Source organism: Augochlora pura, chromosome 6, assembly GCF_028453695.1.
Source record: "Augochlora pura isolate Apur16 chromosome 6, APUR_v2.2.1, whole genome shotgun sequence".
In the NCBI taxonomy this organism is placed as follows: domain Eukaryota; kingdom Metazoa; phylum Arthropoda; class Insecta; order Hymenoptera; family Halictidae; genus Augochlora; species Augochlora pura.
The window spans coordinates 7,881,865-7,902,710 of record NC_135777.1 but is presented as its reverse complement, the minus strand read 5'-3'; the positions used below and the strand labels follow the sequence as shown (position 1 = coordinate 7,902,710).

At 34.3% G+C, this 20,846-nt stretch overlaps 1 protein-coding gene across 1 annotated transcript; it reads right to left on the bottom strand.

Annotated features, from left to right (window-relative positions):
• Positions 1-91: 91 nt before the first annotated feature.
• LOC144471162 (uncharacterized) lies at positions 92-13,452 on the bottom strand. The gene is made up of 8 exons (XM_078182971.1): positions 13,369-13,452; positions 11,963-12,118; positions 9,299-9,616; positions 3,263-3,427; positions 1,951-2,150; positions 1,324-1,495; positions 975-1,134; positions 92-504 (listed from the first exon to the last, which is right to left on the bottom strand). The coding sequence occupies exons 1-8, from the start codon at positions 13,438-13,440 to the stop codon at positions 92-94; spliced, it is 1,656 nt and encodes a 551-aa protein (XP_078039097.1). The 5' UTR covers positions 13,441-13,452.
• Between the last annotated feature and the right edge of the window lie 7,394 nt (positions 13,453-20,846).

The following is a 20,846-nucleotide window of genomic DNA, read 5'->3' as shown; positions in this document are numbered from 1 at the left end:
CGAGAAATAATTAACAAGCACACAATGCTTCGATTAACGCTAATTAACTGAACAAAACTTGTTATTAGTAACCAGCTTTGACTTCGCTGTTTTATTTGTCCCGAATTTCCCTCAGGAATACAGCTAATTGGTAGTTCACATTGACGAATTTCAATCTTCTTTCCAAAGCCTCGAAGTCAACTTTTTCCAACCACAATGGAGGATCGGCATCTTTATCCGGAAGGGGGCATAGCAATCGCTCCACCGCAGCGCAAAAACCGCACCAGCTTCTGAAATTTAAGGATTCCTTGATCTCGCCGATCACAGATTTCAGGTACGCTTTCTGTTCTTCGGTTACAGGCCTGCCGGTAATATCCTGAAGAGCTTCGTAAATGTCGTCAGGTAAAATGCATCTAGTTGTTCGCAGCGCTTCTTCTTGAAATTTGTTGAAAGCTCTTCCGAAAATCAATTTTCTTCCAGAAGAAACGAACACGTGCTTGCTGAGATAATCTACTACTGTCAGAGCTGAAAGAAATCCAACTTTTTAGCAAACGCAAATTAATAGAAGATGAGTAACACAATTAACTAATCGGGGAGTATTTAACGTATCAAATATATTTTCTTTTATTAATTGTAATATACTCTATATAGTATAATAACATAGAAGATGTATACATTAACATTGCTCGATTTCTTATTTTTTCCGTATGCGCATTGTACTTCGTCAACTAGTTTAATAAATAAATGCTAGCAACTGGGTCTAAAGTAGTTCAAAGTACTGATTTTCAACTTCATTATTCCTAATGTAAAATCATTTAAGATTATTTCCTTTGAAGCGTTCAATGAATCAGCAAGTAATACTTTGCTACGAACGATCAAAAAATAAGAACAAAGCTTACAACTGCACTTTTTATTCAGATATATTAAAAAGTAAAGCTTGACGAAAGTTGAAGTGTCTGTATTATGGTAATTTCTTTGTAATTTATTATACTTGCCACGTAGACTCCCGCTATCGAGAATTTCGAAGCGTGCCACTTGACGGGAAAATACTCTGGGTGTGTTCGCTATTTTAGAGTTCGACGATCCTTGGTATCCTCTAGCACGTGGATAACTTTCGCCTTTAGCTCGTAGAGCTTCTTCCAGCGCGAGTTTTCTCTGGTGATGCACAAAAACATTCGGTTGAAACTATATGGCCAGTTCCCGTTTACGGAAACAATTTGTTTTCACATCGCTAATTATCATTGATTACTTGACTCTATTGATCGTCGTACTCTGATTCCTTACTATTTTATACCAACATCTCGTTTAAGTTTTCTAAAACGTTCCATGAGTCGTGTTGCTCACCTTGAGTGAAAATTCTGCTTCCACTCTATCCCGATCCAATTCTCGAAATAAGTGTTTCAAAATATCTGCATCGATGAAACTAACAGGTATTATGGAAGGTCCGCTAGCCATCGAGCTTATCTTTTTTGGTGTAGATGAGGGATTTTCTGGATCGTCGGTTGTCGTATGAACTCTACAAAAGAAACGACACTGCATATTAATAGAACAACTTTAACTAGAAATGCTGGTAAAATTGATTTCTAAAGTTTAACCGTTTAACTTTCAACCGTTTCCCTATGTCAATTATAAATATTATTGAACATTATTTGTGCAACTAGACATATTTCAGAAGCTGTTCAAAATGCGCTTAAACGTACTGCAAATTGCGACGAAATAGTAGTTAATAATGATAACTAGACTGCACAAACGATTATAAATTATTTTCGTAAATTAAAGGTAATTATAGAGTATCCTTATACTCTTTAAATGTTGTTGCCGTTCAGCATTTGATACAAGAGCGTTAAAGCAAATCAAATTATTTTTCGTTGTAGCAAAATGCTTGTAATGCTAAAGGAGAGGAAATGGGCCAACTGCTCTTGATAGTATAACTTTGTTAACCGCGTAGAAATAAAATATTCTTTTACTGACGAGGTTCTTCGAGAACCATCTCCTATGTGCGATATTTGAGTTTCCATTGGCTCTAACAGGTCATGGACTTCTGTGTGTTGCCTATACGCTGAACCGCAACGGTTCTTCCCTTTTCGCAAGCGTTTTCCTCGTCGTCGAATCACTGCAAGTTCCTTGTTTGCTCTTCCCGGACTATCTTCTTCTATTACTCTATTGGAATTCTTCTCAGCATGCACAAGTAGAAATGTTTACATTGAATAGAATAGAATCTCGATTATCCTTTAATATCAATAGAATTTATATTGTCCAAATATTAGGTTGGGGAAAAAGAAATCCATTATTTTTACGTGAACTTCAAGACTTTATTTAACATGTTTCCGGTTGTCCAATTTAGGTCAAATATGCACAACAAAAATACCTGAACGGCAACGACGAAACCAAAATTGCGCGTAATTGGCTGTTACAGTATTGTGACTATAAACACCATTCAGAATTTCAGCCGCTTGGCTTGCATTTTCACCTTTATTGTTACCGAATTTTCTCTACGTTGACTTCCATTTTTACCACCCTGTAGCTCACAACTGAATGGACCAAACAAAAAACAGAAAAAGAATTTTTGTAATGGGAAATGTTACTTTTCCAACGAGCATAAATCTGAAATTGTGTGATCGATACTTTAACAGATATCGATATCGATCACTACAGCCGTCTACCGAAAAAATAATGGATTTCTTTATCCCCAACCTAATACATCTCACACGTAATCAGTTCAATCTATGCCAATCAATATGCAACATGATTTACTATATAAATTAATAAAGCTGGGATCTGACACTGTGACTTCGTAACTTTTTTATCATATGAACTTTCATGTCACTCCGCTTAACCCGAATATAATCGTGGCTCCACTGTAATATGTAAGTTCGTATTAAAAGTCCTTATTCAATGGTCACTGGTATTTTTTATATCGCAAAAATAATCTTTCGATTTTCACTTAACGATCAGTCTTGAAACTACTCTATTATATTAGGTCTACCGAAAAATTCTATCTGTTCTTAAAAGAAAGAAAACATTAAATTTTGTATGCATCTAATATCTATTGTATTATTATAATAATTTAATGTAATCGTAACGTATGCCCTGTTGCCAGCGTGATGGCGATTTGTGAACATTATTTTAGAGAAATATATGTCGCAATTAAAATGACATTAGCGGACATAATTTTTCGGTAGACCTAATATATGGAAAATAGTCATTTATATCGACAATTACTTTTGCAAATAAAAGTGTACGTATACAATTTGACTGTTTAGGATTTGAAGAGAAATTTTACCGGTTCGTAAATATCGTCACACGGACTTGGAGGTGGCGCATCTGCTGATGGCTTAGGCGAATGGGATCGGTGACGAAGAGGTGATTTTGGTACAACTATTTTAGCTTTTCGAGGAGTTGGAGGCGGCTCTAGAGTCAGTGCATGCCAAGTAAAGGTTTCATTTTCCTGAAAACATAGAAAGAGTTAAATGAATATTGCAACTTATTATTAGAATCATTTTATCAGAAATTATTCAAATTAATAATTAATAGTTGGTCCGCGGATTTTCTAACAAAAACAAATAGGTGACACACAGAACATTACAAACATCAAACGCGTTTAATAATACTTTCGATTTCATGCAATCTACCTTATTTTATAAGAATGTGGTGACTCAAGATACTCTAAAAGTTTATGTTAAATCACAGTCTTTAAAAAAATCGATAATAAATTGGGCATTTCTTTTACGATAATATTAATGTGTTGGACACTATAGGCTAATCTTTCTTCTATTTTGTATCGCATCTTGTTTATTTCTGTCATGATTGCATAAAATTTATAGTCCAGATTTATCTACCAATTTCATAAAGATAAATTATTTTTCGACACTCTAAGAATTTAATGTAAAATTTCGACTACTATCTACTGAATCATGGTGTGATTACTTACTAAACTGTAGATCTTTAAACAAAATAAAATCTGAACAGCAAAAGTCGAGAACCACGTAGACATTTCATTCCTATAATAATACCTATAAATAAATTAAACGCATCAGGTCATTCTTCCAATCTTTTTATAATTTTAATTAGCATCGTAGTTACACAAAATTTGCAAACTAGCGATAACATACATCTACCTGAATTTATAAAGTTGTAATATTTCAAAACACTCCGATAATTCAATTTATCCAGACATGTTAAATAAAAGGAATACAAAACTTCGAATACTACGTTTTCAATCACGGATTGATTGATTACTAAAACGTGAATCCTTACACGAAATAAAAATTGAGAATTAATATGTTGGACTGAATAAGTACATAATTCTTTTAGCTTTTCTACTATCACGCTGTACTTTCCGGTGGTCTATTAATAGGCTTTCCAATGATTGTGCTATTTCTAATGAAGCTCGATAATTTTCTCCCAAAAAAAGTTTTCAGAAGAAGCTGTACTACAATATTAATTTATATGTAGAATGTATTAAATTACTAATAAGGACTATTATACAAAACTGCCAATGGATAAAATGTTAAACTCTTATGCTACAACTTATTCCACAGCTACGTTAATTAACATATCTTTGTCAACAATAAATTTCAACACGAGAAAAAGAGTTTTTACTTATCGCGTATCTGTATCAAACGTAATGGCCCTATCTAGACAACAGAAAATTTGAATTTTATTTTCATTTAACATGTGTTCCGTATAATATGTATCATCAATGTCGCATCAATGATTTTCATTGGCACTTTTCATTGGCACACCGATGCTGCACGTTCACAAAATTTAATATACTAGAATGACATGTTTTATAATAATTTCAAGACTGAAGAATGTACAGGCTATCTAAAAAATGTCTAACAATCCGGAAATGGGAAATATCTCAGGACATTTCAAGTAATTTTTTTCGTTACAAAATTTTTCTCCGAACTATCGTCAAGGAGTTATTAACGAAAAATAATGACCAATGAGAAGCGAGTTCCGCTGACGCGAGGCAGCCAAATCAAAGATCGGGGAAAGCCTAGTTTCACTTTTTGTCTCAGCCGCCTCGCGTCTGCGGTACTGGCTTAGCGTTGGTCAATGTTTCTTCTTAATAACTCGTTAACGATGCCTCAGAGACAATTTTTATAAAGGAGAAAGTTGCCTGAAATGATCTCAGGTATCTCTCATTCCTGGTTTGTTAGACATTTCTGGAACACCCTACATATTACCTACCAAAAGAATGAGGCATTATAGAGAGTATAGTATAGATACAGCAAACAAGCCTGCTTCATTGATATATCTACAATAATTAGTAGTTACATACAATGTATTGGGTTGTTCGGAAAGTAATTTCGTTTTTTCTTGTGAAAATGAAGGACAATTTTCGTATAATCAATAAATATTTTATTAAATTATATATTGGACTTTCTGTTCCCAATACCTTTTGCCATCTTTCCAGTAATAGTGTAATTCCACGCACATCAAATGTTTGGACTTCGCTGGCAAAAAACTGATCGAGGTGGTTTTTGACCTCCTCATTTGAAATGAAGGTCTTACCGTCTAAAAAATTTTGCAGTGACTGGAACAAATAATAATCCGAAGGTGCCAGATCTGGAGAATATGTTGCGTGTGACATTGTTTCCCATTCAAGCTGTAAAAAAGCTTTTGGCGAGTGATCAAACTTGTATGAGCTCTCGCATTATCTTGGTGGACCACTACAACTTTTTTGTTGATTAATTCTGGCCTTTTCTGTTGAAGTGCATCATTCAGTTTGTTCAGCTGATGATAGTAGACTTCTGAATTAATTGTTGTGTTATCCGATAAAAGATGAAAAAACGATTCCTTTAAAATGCCACCAAACAGAGCGCATCACCCTTTTTTGATGGATATTGGCTTTGGAAATGCTTTGAGCCGATACATCTTCTTTGCTTCATGACCTCTTGCGTTTGACATTGTTATGTACAACCCATTGTTTGTCCCCAGTAATGATGCGGTTCAAGAATGGATAATTTTCGTGACGTTTGAGAAGCGAATCACAGACGTCAACGCAACGACACAAACTTTCCGTGAGAACATGGGGAACCCATATATCGAGCCTTAAGGTTAAACCCAAGCCTTTCAAGTGGTCATAAACAATTGGATTTGATAAATTTAACCTCCCACCGATCTCACGTGTTGTTATTCATCGGTTTGCATCAACTAATGCCTTTGTCGTGACTTTATCAGCTTCAGCCGGCCTTCCAGAACGTGGTGCATCTTCGACATCAAAATTGCCGGATCGAAATTTTGCAAACCACTTCTGGCACTGGCGTACTGTTATGCGGTACCCCAAACATTTACCGTGAGTCACCGACTAGGCTGACCTGTGTCACTTTTGCCAAAACACTTTGTTTGGTGGAGGAGTCCTGGGTGAACACCTCCGGAACTAATACTCCGCGATATAAACTATCTATCGGGTTGTAAAGCCGATTACGCTGTGCGACGGAGTAGATTAGTCCCGCCGTCCGTCTAATTAACCCTTTTAGTGCCGGACGAAAAAGAGGTGCCTATGCGAGAATAACCGGCCGAATTTCACAGTTTTACTAGGGTTTGGGAAAATAATCATAAAAACCAAACGGGAAACAATATTTACATGATTCAAAAAGCAGTATACTAAGGATGAAACAGAGAACAAAACAATGACACTAGTTTTTCTTTACTTGTTTAAAATTATATAAATAACAAAGGTAGAAGTCTCCATAAAAAAAAGTAAACGTTGAGTTCTCTCTTTCAAAACGTATTTGCGCATACAAGAAGCCATCTTTTCATCATAATTCTATATAGACCAATTATTATGAAGTATATATTTTGCATTTATGTAACATCTAAATATATTTTGCTATTATGTAACAAGATAAACAATATTACATAACAAAAATAAAAGAAAACTGTTGAAAAACGTCTCGGTTCTTGTCACAAAAGAACGTCACAGTACATGTGTTAGAAACTCTCTCTATAAAAGTCAAGCAAAGACTGAAAGAAGGATCTTAGCCACGATAAAGTCGTGGCATACGAACTCTCAGATAACTATCATAAACAGTTCAACTTGGGGACTAGAAGAGTGTCTGGCGTCGAGTGTCCATCTTATCGCTCCAGCGTAAACAGGGTCCCAGCACACTCCGGTATAGAATGTGTAAAATGTCAGACCCAAATCGGTTTACAAATTCTTTATCAACGAAATTTGATTATTTACAATCAAATTAGATCATTTATAAATTTATTAACAGATAAAGTTGTCTCGCAATGCGAAGAATAAGACGTTATTACACGCACGACGATATATCGTCGTTGGCACTTTTGGCACTAAAAGGGTTAAAGATGAACAGCTGTTTTCCTTTTCTGCGTATAAAATGTATCGCTACAGTGACGCGAAGTCGAACTGCAGGAAGGTAATAGTTGATTTGTTCTGTTGCGTGTCCGGACCTTGAAGACCGAACTTGAAGTACTATATAAATATAGACTAACTTCGATGGTCTAAGGTGGAAGCTGGATGTATCTAACCCGACTCTGGCTGGATGAGAGACGATGTTGAAGATACGTTGATTTGTCGCTATACTAGCGATGATGAATACTTGCGAATAATACGGCGGATAATCGAGAATACTAGAAATTGCGAGTGTTGTGCCCTTTTAGTAATTTTCCCGAAAGAACGCTCGAACGCGGATTGGCTACCGGTGAGGTGGAGAGGGGGTAGTCAGAGATCCCGGGCCTCGCTGTGACGTAGGACGGGAAAACCCAAACTAGTGACGTAGGACCCCGAAACCCAAGCGAGCGGCCCATCTGGCGACCCTGCCATAAACCGGAAAAATAATTTCGACGAAATCACTTTACACTATCGGCTGTATTAATAAACCGATTTAGTTGAAATGCGATGTCTTAATGTGATTTCGCGATATAGAAAGGGCACTAAAGTAATAGCCTTCTAAATTGAGAAATCCGGAATTTGAAAAAGGGCTATAAAGGAATAATTCCGTTGTAGGACGGAACACACTTCGTCACCAAAAGCATGGGTCATGGTTTACCCCTTTTCAGGCTAGAAACTGCAACGGGTCTAAGTGACCAAAGTCCGGTGACTCCTATTGTGCGAGGGTATAAAAGTGCATGCTTCGCCATGCTCGAGGCTCACTTTAACAGTATGTAGTTCCGCGCGATCTTCACTTTATAATAAAGTTCTTTGTAAAACCCTGTTTGTGGCTTATTCCGATTAACCCTTTGGGGACGGAGCCGCTCGACGGGCGAGCGTCACTGTGGACAACAGGTATTGGAGCGCACAGTAAGGAAAATATACACGTCGCACGTTTGCGTTATAAAAACTAAAGCTTTGTTCGAATAACTTTTTCATAAAATCCAACAAAGTCATAAACACACAAATTTATTCGTGTGTAGGATGTTATAAGATATGAAAAACGTGTAAAACTTTGCTGATTTCTCTGGCAGTGACACTGAAAGACTGACTTGACAAACTGAAATTCGTTCTAACTCTACCATGGTCTCGCATCGAAAGTTTACATTATACGGAAGATACGACTTCATTGCTAAAAGTCTCTAATTTCATTGAGAGGCAACTAGATTTCTTAGGCTAATATCTCCATGCGTATCTTATTGGTTAGGATGACAGACGTACGCGAGAGTTAATACGCGAAACGTACAGCAGCAGCGCGAGAATTGGGCGGATAAATGCCGATACGTGTCCGCAACGGTAAAAACGCTTGGGCGGCTATTTGCCGACACTCGTCCCCAAAGGGTTAAAAACTCTAACCGTCCAGCAGGGAAGACTATGGAGTCTCGAGAGATCCTTTTCCTTCTCCTCATGGCATAACAGTACTGTCAACACACGTTCACCATACACAACTGTTGATTTCTTTCTGGTTTGAATATCATTTTTACTTTTTTTATCGTAAAAAGTAAAATATAACGAAAATGCTGCTTATTGCTGTCCATATTTAAAAGTGCACCAGCTAAAAACTACTGCGTAGAATCAATTGGACTTTTTCACACACAAGCCGTGCTATACCAGCTCTCAAAACATATAATAATTATGCGGCAAATTTTACACGATAATTATGCATGTAAAATTGGGTGTAAAAAATACAATTAAATCCTCTGTCGGGAAAAAACGAAATTACTTTCCGTACAACCCAATATCAATCTTTAGACTCGACGCCGAACGTGCTAAAAAAACCCAAATGACGTACATACAAATGTAGAAGTTTATATTCAAAATTTTCACGACGATTCTTACACGTCGTTATAGCGCATGAGGTTAAATTACATTTACTCATCTCTCGCAATTGCATAAAGTTTGCAGTTTGCTAACCATCTGTCTCTTGGAGTTCGCCCTGAGATCCAAAATCAGCGTGGTGCGTTCTTGAGGATTGCAGGTTGCCGGCATGTCATCGTGTAGCCTATTCGACAGCGCGGGACCGCTGGCAAGCGTGGGCGCAGGTGTTAAAGGTCTGGAATCTGTCTCAGTATATTTGCGAAATAGTTCCTCCGGTACCGTGGCAGTGTCTACGTTAATCGCTTTCATATTTTCTGCTGGTCCAGCCATGTCTGCGGCACCGCCAACTGCTGCGACACTCGCTCTGATCATTTCCATCTCTTCTGGCAGCAAAAGAGCCTTTCCCTCCGTCGCCTGAAAAGCACATGCACTGTCAGACTATACTAATTGAACACCACGGACGTAAATTTGCGAAGTGGTTAGCTAGTTTTCTATTTCTGGTCGATGATATACTAGAATAACGTGTGTACCTTACATTGTATGCTCATAAATGAACCTAGTCAGAGGTTGAATTGAATATGCCTTCTCTCGAGGAAATATTGTAGAGTTTTTCCGAGTACGAAACGCAGAATGGTTGGATATGAGCGTCATAAAATACAGAATGAATGAGACAGATGTTTACGGAGTGTTTGGGCAGCGTTAAATGACCTGGGATCATTACTCAAGTTCCTCGAAGTCCTACGTGGCCGAAAGATAGAGTGTGAATGACAGAAAGGGAAATAAATAAAAAATAGAGAGAATGGGACAGAGTGAGAGAGAGAGAGAGAGAGAGAAAATGGTGAATGAAAAGAAAATGGTGGAGAGAAAATGGAGAGAGATAATGAGAGAAAAGGCTGCGAAGGGTGAAAGAGCCGACGGGAAAGGTCGAGTTATTCGAAGGAGATTCGACACCTTGGGAATTTGTGTGACGCGTAGTTGTTGTCGTTGTTGCTGTCGTTGTCACCGTTGTTGTTATAAGTCCTATGAAGTGGCTGTATGATATTGTTAATAAACTATTGCTATTATTATTCAATGTCGTTTGTGTCGTTTTGTATTGCCACAGAGTCTCGCGGGATTTTTAAATAAAAATATTACAATATAATCATCTGGGAATATGGGAAAATAGAGGAAAAGATCGAAATAACAGATAGCAATTAATAGGGAAGATCGATGGTGGATGTAAGAAGTTAAATATTTAAGAATGTATGATAGATATTATTACGCGGTTCAGATATATAATGTAAAATAACATTTGGAACATATTCATCTGTCATACTTAAGTAAATATGACAAACAAGGTATCCCAAAATTGTGTAACAATACGGAAATGGGTCAGCTGAAATTATTTGAAGTAACTTTTCTTCTTTACAAAATTCTTCACCGACGCCTTGCGTGAACGGAGGTCGCTTCTTATTGGTCACTGTTTTTCGTTAATAACTTGTGCATAATAACTAATGCATCGGAAAAAAATGTTTGTAAAGGAAAAAGTTACTTGAAATTACCTCAGCCATCCTCCATTGCCCGGGTGTTAGATTTTTTGGACACCCTGTATAAATTGAATTTGTTTTCTCGTAAGTGAACATAACAAATATCTTGGAATATAAGAAAATAGATAAATGGGGCGAATAAAATGTACGAAATTCGGTAACGATGGTACACATTAAATAAATATTAGAGGCATTTCAAATGTTTTACGACACACAGGAATCAAACGTGTTTTCTCTTAGAAACGAAGAAGATGTCTCGAAACATGAGAAAACGGAAGACGAGCTCGAAATAAAAAAGATGGTAGGTACAAATAATATAAAAGTTAATTAATGACAGATATCAGAGGCATTTGAAATATCGAGGATATATTTATAACGAGACTGCAGATTTTTCTGAAAAATAAAAATTGTTTTTTATTATAAGGGTTGCAAATCAGATAAAAGAGTCACTCCTCTTTTAACGATTCTAATAAGTTGTATATATTTTTTTTTATGTCAGACGCCCCCGTTACTCGGGGGCAGTGTAGGTTTCGACCCACTAAAACCCCCGCGGCGACCTTCGCATGCGATACCTTATATCGTATGTGATATAAAAATAATCTCAAATCCTTCTCGTGTCTTTACAATGTCGTGTCTGATATAGCCATTTTTGTAAAAATGCATAAAATCTCTCATATTTATGACACATTGGAATTGAATGTGCTTTCTCAAATAATAATAACAATCTATTATAATAATAAACATCTAAGGACATGAGAAAATAGAAATGCAAAATATAAAACACAGAAGGGAGAAATGGTCGGTACAAAATTCGTCAGTTCAATAAATAATAGAGTTGTACGAAGTTTTTAAGATTATGTTTATCAAGCGTACGTGTTGATTGTGCTTCGAGGGCAATAATGGACGTCTAGGAATCTGGGAAAGTAAAACAAGAAAATATGGCCAGTACAAAATTCAACGACGATAGTTTAATAAATATTATATCCGTTGTGCCAGGTAGTAGAAGAAACGCGAAGAGACGTGCTATAGTAGAGTGAACCGAAGGAGGAAATAATTACGTTAAGCAAAAAGGATGAAATGGAGAGAAGGAAGAGATAGATGAGTAGCTAGAGATAGTGGAGAGGAAGTCGGGAGCATTGGAGTTGAAGAGAAGAATGGAGGGAGACGGCGAAAAGCATACATTATTGTATCACACAAAGACAGTGTGTATAAATGTTAAAGTGGGACCCCTTACCCATGAGTCCTTAGCTCGCCGCAGGACCTCTTTTGCTTCACAGTCAGCCGGGTGATTACATAGTACGGAACAACCATAAGGGTAAGGATTAAAGAGACCGGAAAATGGTCGAAGTAGAATAGGCGCTGGTTTGGTAGTACCCGACAGTTCTATACGCTGAAATTATTACATTATTTTTAAATTATTAGAATATTTCTATTAGAATATCACTTAGAATATTTGTATCACTTCAAGAGATATTTTAGTGTAAATTTGTGGAAAAATCGTTTTTTTGCATACTCTTAACGGATACGGTTTCAAGAATATATCTTTGAAACTTTATACGTGAATTCCTAACATTAACGAAATTATGGTTGTTTGAAAGACACGACGACCTTATGTCATTATCGATACAATACACTATAAAGGCATTTTTCTCAAAACTATATTCCTTAGAAGTGTGACTATGATACCTTAAAACGTTCTTGAACAAATAATTTAAATTTTTCGGTACGCGTTTAATTCATGTATGATTTTTAAAAATTTTTATTTTTTTCTATTGTTTTTCACCTCCGAAGTTTAACAAAACATGCAAAAATCAATAATCGTAATTAAGATAATTACGCTAAAAAAGTATCGCCACTTTTTTAATTATCGGCATTTTTCTTTTACCTGCTGTAGTCAAATACTAATTAGAGAACTTTCACGTTTTTTTTTTTATTTGAGACAAGCAGAATTGCCAGAATCGTGATCACGAACGTTTTTTAAAAACGACTCTATTTAAAAGTATGCAGTGCCACAAATCTGACCTATTTTGTTCTAAACAAGTTTAAAACATCATTAAAAAATGTACAAATAGCCTTATCAAGTTGACTGCAAAAGGTAACAAAGTTAGAAACACATTCATTTTACACTAGGATGCCCCCTTAACACGTTGAGTGCCACGTCAGTCACCGATGATAAAATATGATAATAAACTTAAAAATTTACATTGTTTTAAGTTGTTATCTAAAATTTTTATAAAGTCCACTCAATTTTTATTTAATGCGGGATTTTATTATTAATATACTTGAACATTTTTTCCGAAAACTTTAATGGATTTTATTAAAATAAGGTAAACATAAAAATGGTTGTCCCTCGGAATTGTCAAAAAATGTTAAACTTGTTTGACCAAATTTATTGCCTAACGGGTTGGATGAATGTCCATATAAACATTCCCTTTCAAACAGAAATATCTTCCAGCACGATAAGAAACAATTACCCTAATATGTTTAAACATTTGCATCGAGTAAATTCTACCACGATACCAGCGCGCGCGGCCTGACGGGGAAGTCGTTATAAAACCGCGTGGCACTCAACGTGTTAAGGTAAACATATTTCTACGGTCCACAGTAAATTATTTACTTCCAGCGATCCATGGAAGATACCTTAAGTTTAGGACGATCAATCGGTCGAATACGGGCTTCCATTAATCCAGTTGCGCTCGTCATTTTGGTCATTGCTCCGTGAAACACTGTACCGCGTGTCTCGGAAAATGCTATCATCTGAAACAAATCAATTGTGAATCTCCTTGGAGCCGCGTTGCTACGCATACGTGATTGGTCGATATGGTATTTTACAACCGAGTAATAGAATTAATTCTTCGTTTTAACCCAGAGGTATAAACGTGTCATCTTAATATTAAATTCCTATCTTTCAGTTTGAATAATTGACTGTTTACATTAGCTCCAATGAGAGTATTAACATTAACATTTTTTGAAATATTTAAAAGAATTTCTTCAAAGAGTTAGATTGTCTACCGAAGACTTAAATAATGGCAAAAATGAACGATCTTGTATTATGTACTTATAATAGATAAACAAATCGTACACTTACAACTGCTGAAATAAGATGTGCGACCCCGATGTCAATTAATGAAAATTGTTACGTAAGTATTTGAACGAATGGTTGCCAGAAAAACATCCAAAAGCAACAGCCATTAAAAAATAAAGAAAAAAGATGTGTCGAATCGATTCTTTGTTTTAAACATCAGTGTACATCTAACGTACTACCAAAATATTTCGAATATTCCACGGTTCATTCGTCATACGAAATAATTAAACAATGCCGTAATGTGACTTGAAATGTGTATGACGTCTAATCCATAATTGAGTAAGCCAGTACGGTCATGGAATCCCTAACGAAGACATTTTTGACAAGGACTAACAGCGTCAATCGGTAATGAGAATCCGACTTTAATTATTAATGGTTGGCTGGACTTCTCAACCGAGCCATTTGACGAAGAGACTGAACGGTATTAACGAGAGCGAGGGGTATGGTACAGTGGTAAATTTCCGGTGATATGCAACAATGTGAGCGTTACAGAATTATTGTTTCCCACCCCGAGGCTGTTCATGCACCGTAGACTCCTACGTGTAACTAGTAATTAGCACGTCGTTGCTAAATGCGGGGAGCGATAGCATTTGGAAAACGTAGATGCGTGATGTAAATGCCACTGTGCACAATTACCTAAGTTCCTTGACAACGAACTCGGCGCTATTGTCGACATCGACATTTAGATAACTTAAGCCGTAGTGTTAAAATGTGTGGATTAGAATGATAGTAGAATGAGTCGTATTTTTGATCATTTTCACTCAAAATGTGAATCTATTTACGCGAAAATATAACAAAGACGAGTGAACTAAATTATAAAATTAACATGAATTAACTTGACTCTAAATTTTTTAACAATAAATTTGGTCAGTAAACGATACTCCGTGTTTCTAATAATGACTAAAATGTGACTAACACAACTAAGATGCTCACTCACACTAAATTAAATCAATTTGATCAATGAAATCTGCACTGAAAACGTAGAAAAAAAACGTCGTTGAGAATAAACATTTACTTCACTTGAAACTTTTTAATGAAACTTTTAATCATTTTTGCACATCGTTTTTATCTACGAACATACAATATTAATATTAAACAATTCAAGTTATGGTAGATATTTACTTTAATATGTTGTCAAGAAAACTATTTTGAACAATTTTTATTTTTTTAATTTTTGATATATGATCTTTATATTGTATATGTATATAAAAAAAGTAGTAATGCGATCCACAAAATGATAGAAACACGAGGAGAATACAAGAGCATAGACATATTGTTTCCAAATAATTACATTTATTAATAGCGAAAATGCATTGTTATTCGTGTCTTGTTTCTTAAAGTTAATACAGATTATCGTTATTTTCCATAAAGATACACAGCCTGCTAATAACGTTTAAATGCATTTGAGAACCTGTATTTAAAATTTTGTACGTAAAATAAAAATTGATTTGGCTTTTATACAGTCATAATATTATAACGGTTATTAAAATTCACCTACGGTGGTGCGAAGAATTATAGAGTAATCAAAGTTAATTTCTACATTTTTTGTGGAATATAAACAAAAACTTAACGAAACATCATATCTGCATATTATGCTACAATTAACAGAAAATGAAAATATACAAATGTAATTTTTTTCGACTTTGTCTAAACATCAGAAAAAATGTAGGAGTTACTTTGTGTTTATAGTTATCTACAGTATTCCTCGTTTAAGTGAAACGAACTTAACAAAACATTATATTTGTATATTGCTACATTAGAAATAATAGAAAATGGAAATAAACAAACATTTTGTTAAGTTTTCATTTAGATATCGTTAACGTTGTTAAAGTTAGTTCGAGTTTTATAATTATGCACACCACTGTATGTTTTCAGCGTTTTGGCTCAGATTTAAAAATTAATTTTCATTATAGCCTATTACATCTTTCTAAATTGCTTATGACCTGCAAAACGGAAGAGTATTAAAAAATGATTGATATCGTGTAACTTATATGATTAAATAACAACTAATTCAATTAAATAAAGCAGTTTAATTTCATGAGATTCGTATGATTGTCGACGTGGCAATCAAAGTGTTAACTGCAAGCGAATTGTTTGAATTATTTTTATACATCATTCACTTAACATTGTACTCCTGTATCTCGTGTATTAGACAATCAGAAACAAGAACTATCCAAATAATAATAATCAGTAGACTGTGTATTATATATCTGTAATTTGAAACAGGAGAAAGATTAGAAAGATTTAATAGCTTCGATGTATTCTTTCGACCGATTGAATTGATTAAACAAAAGAACGATAATTCCAAGTTACTCTTAGTTTCTTTCAACAAATGCAACAAATTTATTTTACACAAAGATCCGCTGCTTAATAATTACAGATTAACGTAGAAAAGGATAGCGCCGATACATTCCTCGTAGCGTCCGAATATTTTCTAAACGACAGCGCACGTAAATGATTCCTGGATCTGCTGTCTGCATGTACAGCAATTGTTTAACGACATCCGTCGTTACTTCTACTCGAAGCCAGAAGCGGTCAAGTCTGGTTGCGGCAACGGAATTCTCGATTCCGCTTCGCAGCGCAACAAATGCAAATGAAACTTTCTTCCTCGCAGACGCGTGTCCTGCCATTACTCGTGCCAAGGTCATTGATTCCTCGAGTAGTTCCGGCTTAGTATCTGGGCCAGGTTAACCGATCCAACAGAGTTGCCAGCATCGACCGGAACTCCATCGCGAACGATGCTCCGTCAACACGATTCGATACGAGTGTATGGCCTGTCCGATAACTAGACGACCGGACACAATCAAGCAATCGCTAACGTGTTCCCTGACGCGGACACAATCGCGCTTTCCTATTGGTTTCCAAATCGTCGTTTGGGTGGCATGTCGCACGACGGTCCATTTTCCGAAAAAGCTGGTCAAAAAAAGATTTTTGAAATATACGAACGGCAAAAAGTTGTTATATACGTATCAGAGCATCGAATGTCCATTAAAGTTTGCAAATATCGTTGCCAGGTTACTGAGATATATAGAAAATATAATATTTCTGATATAATATTTCTCACATGAAAATGTTAAAATTCTTTTACAATGCCAACCAATTGCAAGCTTTCTAAACACTTTTTTAGTCGTTGTTTAGTAAGCTAATACCAAACCTACCAAATTTCAAAACAATTTTAATCGCTTGGGCCAATTATAAAAATGTCATTCCGTTTTTAAATTTTCGTAGTTGACGATTTTTTGTAGTTTGTAACACGTTAAAGATAATGACATTTTCTATTTGTCAAGATAAAGTTCATTCGTAAAATGAAATATGTAGGGCATTTTATCATTAAAATATATGTTATAAAAATTAACTTTGCATACGAGAGATGCAAATTACTTTGGAAACGAATCTTGTGTTTCTCTTTTTAATTTGTGCTAAACCGTTGTCATATTATTACTAGAAGTTGAATCTTTATACGCTTATGCTAAAATTGACTATGCCTAGTAACAAACAATTAAGACATTACTAGAATTTAAAAATGTTCTTACATGTTTCCAAGTTTATTTAAATTATTAAAAATAAAAATACATTGCTCTTAATTTACTTCAATGTCTTACAAATAAATCAGAAAATTCGCAATCTGAATATAATATAATGGTACTTGATATCCATACAACAAATTTTGTTCATTTTTGCAAGTTTTTAGAATATTTAAGTTTAAATTACTAATGAATACTGTGCGGATTCCAATAAATTTACTAATTACTAACATTAATGATTTCTGTTCTGGAAATTATTGATACAAATTATGAAAATCATTAATTTCTTTGAAAATTCGGCGAAAAAACAAAGCTTATGACGCTGATGCTTGATTTTTAATTTTAAATTTTACATTCTACGTAATATGTATAAATCAGCAACCCAAAGTCATGAAAATCATATCAAATTATGAATTTTAACCTACTTTTTAGAAAAATGGATTATTGTGTAACATGGTTATTCATTTTATTCAGGATACCGTTAAACTTTGATCTTTACTAGTACATTATAATCTTCAAAGGGATTTGCTGTTTTCGCCAGTAATTTGTGAAAGTGATTTTTTTTATTAACCGCATGCACTACGATTTCGTTCCCAGCTGCATTAATTAGCATTTCTTCTACTTTAATAATTACTATAATAATTTTTGTTTCTCATTTGTCTTTGTTTATTTCTGTTTTTCAATTTTGGTAATCGAAGAATCAAATTTTGTTTCCATGCAGAAGAAATTAATAACATTCCTATGGAAAATATTTATTACGAGTCTGACTCGTTCTTCTAGTGTAAGTGGTTAAGGATTGTTTTGTAACGGATTGCAGTAATTCAGCAATTACAAACGATTTTAAGCAAATTCTTATCTTTTTTAATTCCACCAATAATAGTTAATAATATGATAAAACAAGATTTAGTAAATAATATGATATCCCTTTGGAGATAAAATTGTGTACACATACTGATTTATTTATTTATTTATTGATGGTTGTGTTTGAATTCGAAGCAATACGATTTGTCACTATCAGTATTTATCGAAAAATGTCGCGGGCAAAAATATACATAGATTTTAAATACAAAAATTATAATTTTAACTAAATTATTTAACAGATTCAAGGCTTTTTGTAATGCAAGTATTCAACCATTTCATTTTACGAACTGTACAATATATTTTTTTCAAATATAAAAACTACAAACTATTTTTGAACTCATATACCCTTATTTGTTTTGGAGTTAAAATACACAACTGTCTACTTATTAAGACAATAATAATAATTCATTGCGGATAGACTTTGTATAAAAATCTGTCATAATTAATTTTATCCTCCAATTTAAAATGAAATAATTTAAATTTCTATTACAAATATAATACAATTTAAAATTTCATTAAAAATTCATCATAACTTAAATTACTAATAAAAATTTATTAGGACTTAAAACGTGCACTTTGAAAATCTGTTACAATTTAAATTTCTATAAAAATTTATTGGTATTGTTATCGCTACTACTTAAAATCGATAATCATTTTCTATTAAAAATTCGCTTACTTATATGGTTATTTGTCGCGAATTTTATGTTTATTTGAAAAAGTTTCCCGGTAGATAACAAAATATGTTGAGTATGTCAGAAAATCTAATTATCCGTTTTTCCGGAAGTGTTCGCTAATGAGATACGATTAAGTAAAACGAACGTGTTGGGGAAAAGAAATCACAATGGGTAGACTGGTAAACGAATACAATGACCTAGACACAAATTACAGAAAGTCTTGTTTAGAATCGTTACCGTGCTAAATAGCAACTACTGTATCGTTCAGACGCCAAGCACTAATAGACGGTCAGGAAATCCTGCTAGTTACTTTATAGCGTAATTTAAAATTTTACTGACATATACTGATTTAGAGGTATCACTCGTATTCCCTGAAAACGTTGTAAACAAATAGCTAGAGAGAAATTTGAACTTATATTGCTATTTAAGTTTTTTCAAATTAATTAAAAATTAAAATATTTTGTTGGTTTTTAAAATTATTATTATTTTATATTTCTTTCTGTTTCGAGTTTAACAAAAATATGATATATGTTATATACATAAATCACAAGTCCTGTTACCTTGCGAGGAACAAAATAACAAACGAAAGAGAATATTTAAGTATTAGTTCGATGTTTCTAGTCGAAGAAATAACCAGAAATTATCTTTAGAAAAGTAAATATGCAAAGGATAAGAGATCTTCGGAGGCGTTAACGAATATATAGGGTGTTAGAAAAAAAAAACATTCGATGTTTATGTGCTGTATAGGACATACTGTACTGTGTAAAAACGCCATGGTAAACGTAGGTCGAGAGATCAACCGTGTCTGAGATAAGTATATTTTTACTTACTAGTATAATGATTGATAATAATTGTGTAATATTCATGTAACCGTGTAGTAATAATGAGATCCACAATAGCCGATTCACGACTGACGTATTCTCGATGAAATTCACTGTTAACAATTTGAAAAAATAACGCAATCGATGGCAGAAAGTAATTCAGTCAGGATCCTAGCAAACAGAAATGTTTACATATGAAAAACGATTGGTCTTTCGTATATACCATATAGATCTTAAATGATTCTTTTGAACAACCTTTACAATATTCCATTGTGTACAATGAGTCACCTCCGTGTGAACAATTACTAGTGTGATAGTATACGATTCAGTAATAATGACGCGTTTGTTGAGAATAGCTGTGCCATCATCAATGATGTCGATGTACATGCTGATTATCATAAAATTGTCAGTAGCTTGCTTTACACTATTCTTTTAATAAAAGATGAACACTAGAATCACAATGTCGTCAACATTAAATCAAAGAACTGTCACATCTCAATTTATCAAAAAAAAAAAAGTTTGTAGCACATGTATCTCTGTATTTTTCATTACAAAACATCTGTTTTGATGCCAAAGTTTCCTGATTAATGGAAGCAATTTCTTCTGCCTCACATATCCCCTCAGACAATCTATATCCTTCCACGGACAATAAATCAAACTTAAATAACGTTATTAAGGTCACATTAAAAATAAAACAGATTACACATTTCAACCTGACAAACGCCAATGTAGCTAATAAATTGTTTCCGATCAAACAAGTCACGATCTACCTGACACGACACGATAAACGGTAATGAACCTGAAATATTTATTGTAGAAGGAGTTAATCAAATATTAGATCTACCGGAAAATTATATCCGGTAATGTCATTTTATTTGCGACATACATATATTTCTCAAAAATGATATTCACAAATCGCCATCACGCTGGCAACAGGGGCATATGTTACGATTATATTAAATTATTATAACAATACAATAAATAGGTGCATACAAAATTTATTGTTTTCTTTCTTTTTAAGAACAGATAGAATATTTCGGTGAACCTAATAATTTCATCGCATATACAAGGCCACTTGCCTTTTTTATCTTGTTTTTGAAGTTCCCCGATGATGGAAAGATAGAAGAACCAAAAATATCGCGGAAAGGTTATT

Coding starts and splice junctions, on each gene's coding strand:
- LOC144471162 (XM_078182971.1), bottom strand. CDS start 13,440: ATGACCAAAATGACGAGCGCAACTGGATTAATGGAAGCCCGTATTCGA. Junction 12,119..13,368: donor TTGATCGTCCTAAACTTAAG/GTATCTTCCATG, acceptor TAATAATTTCAG/CGTATAGAACTGTCGGGTAC. Junction 3,428..9,298: donor CGAACTCCAAGAGACAGATG/GTTAGCAAACTG, acceptor CTATGTTTTCAG/GAAAATGAAACCTTTACTTG.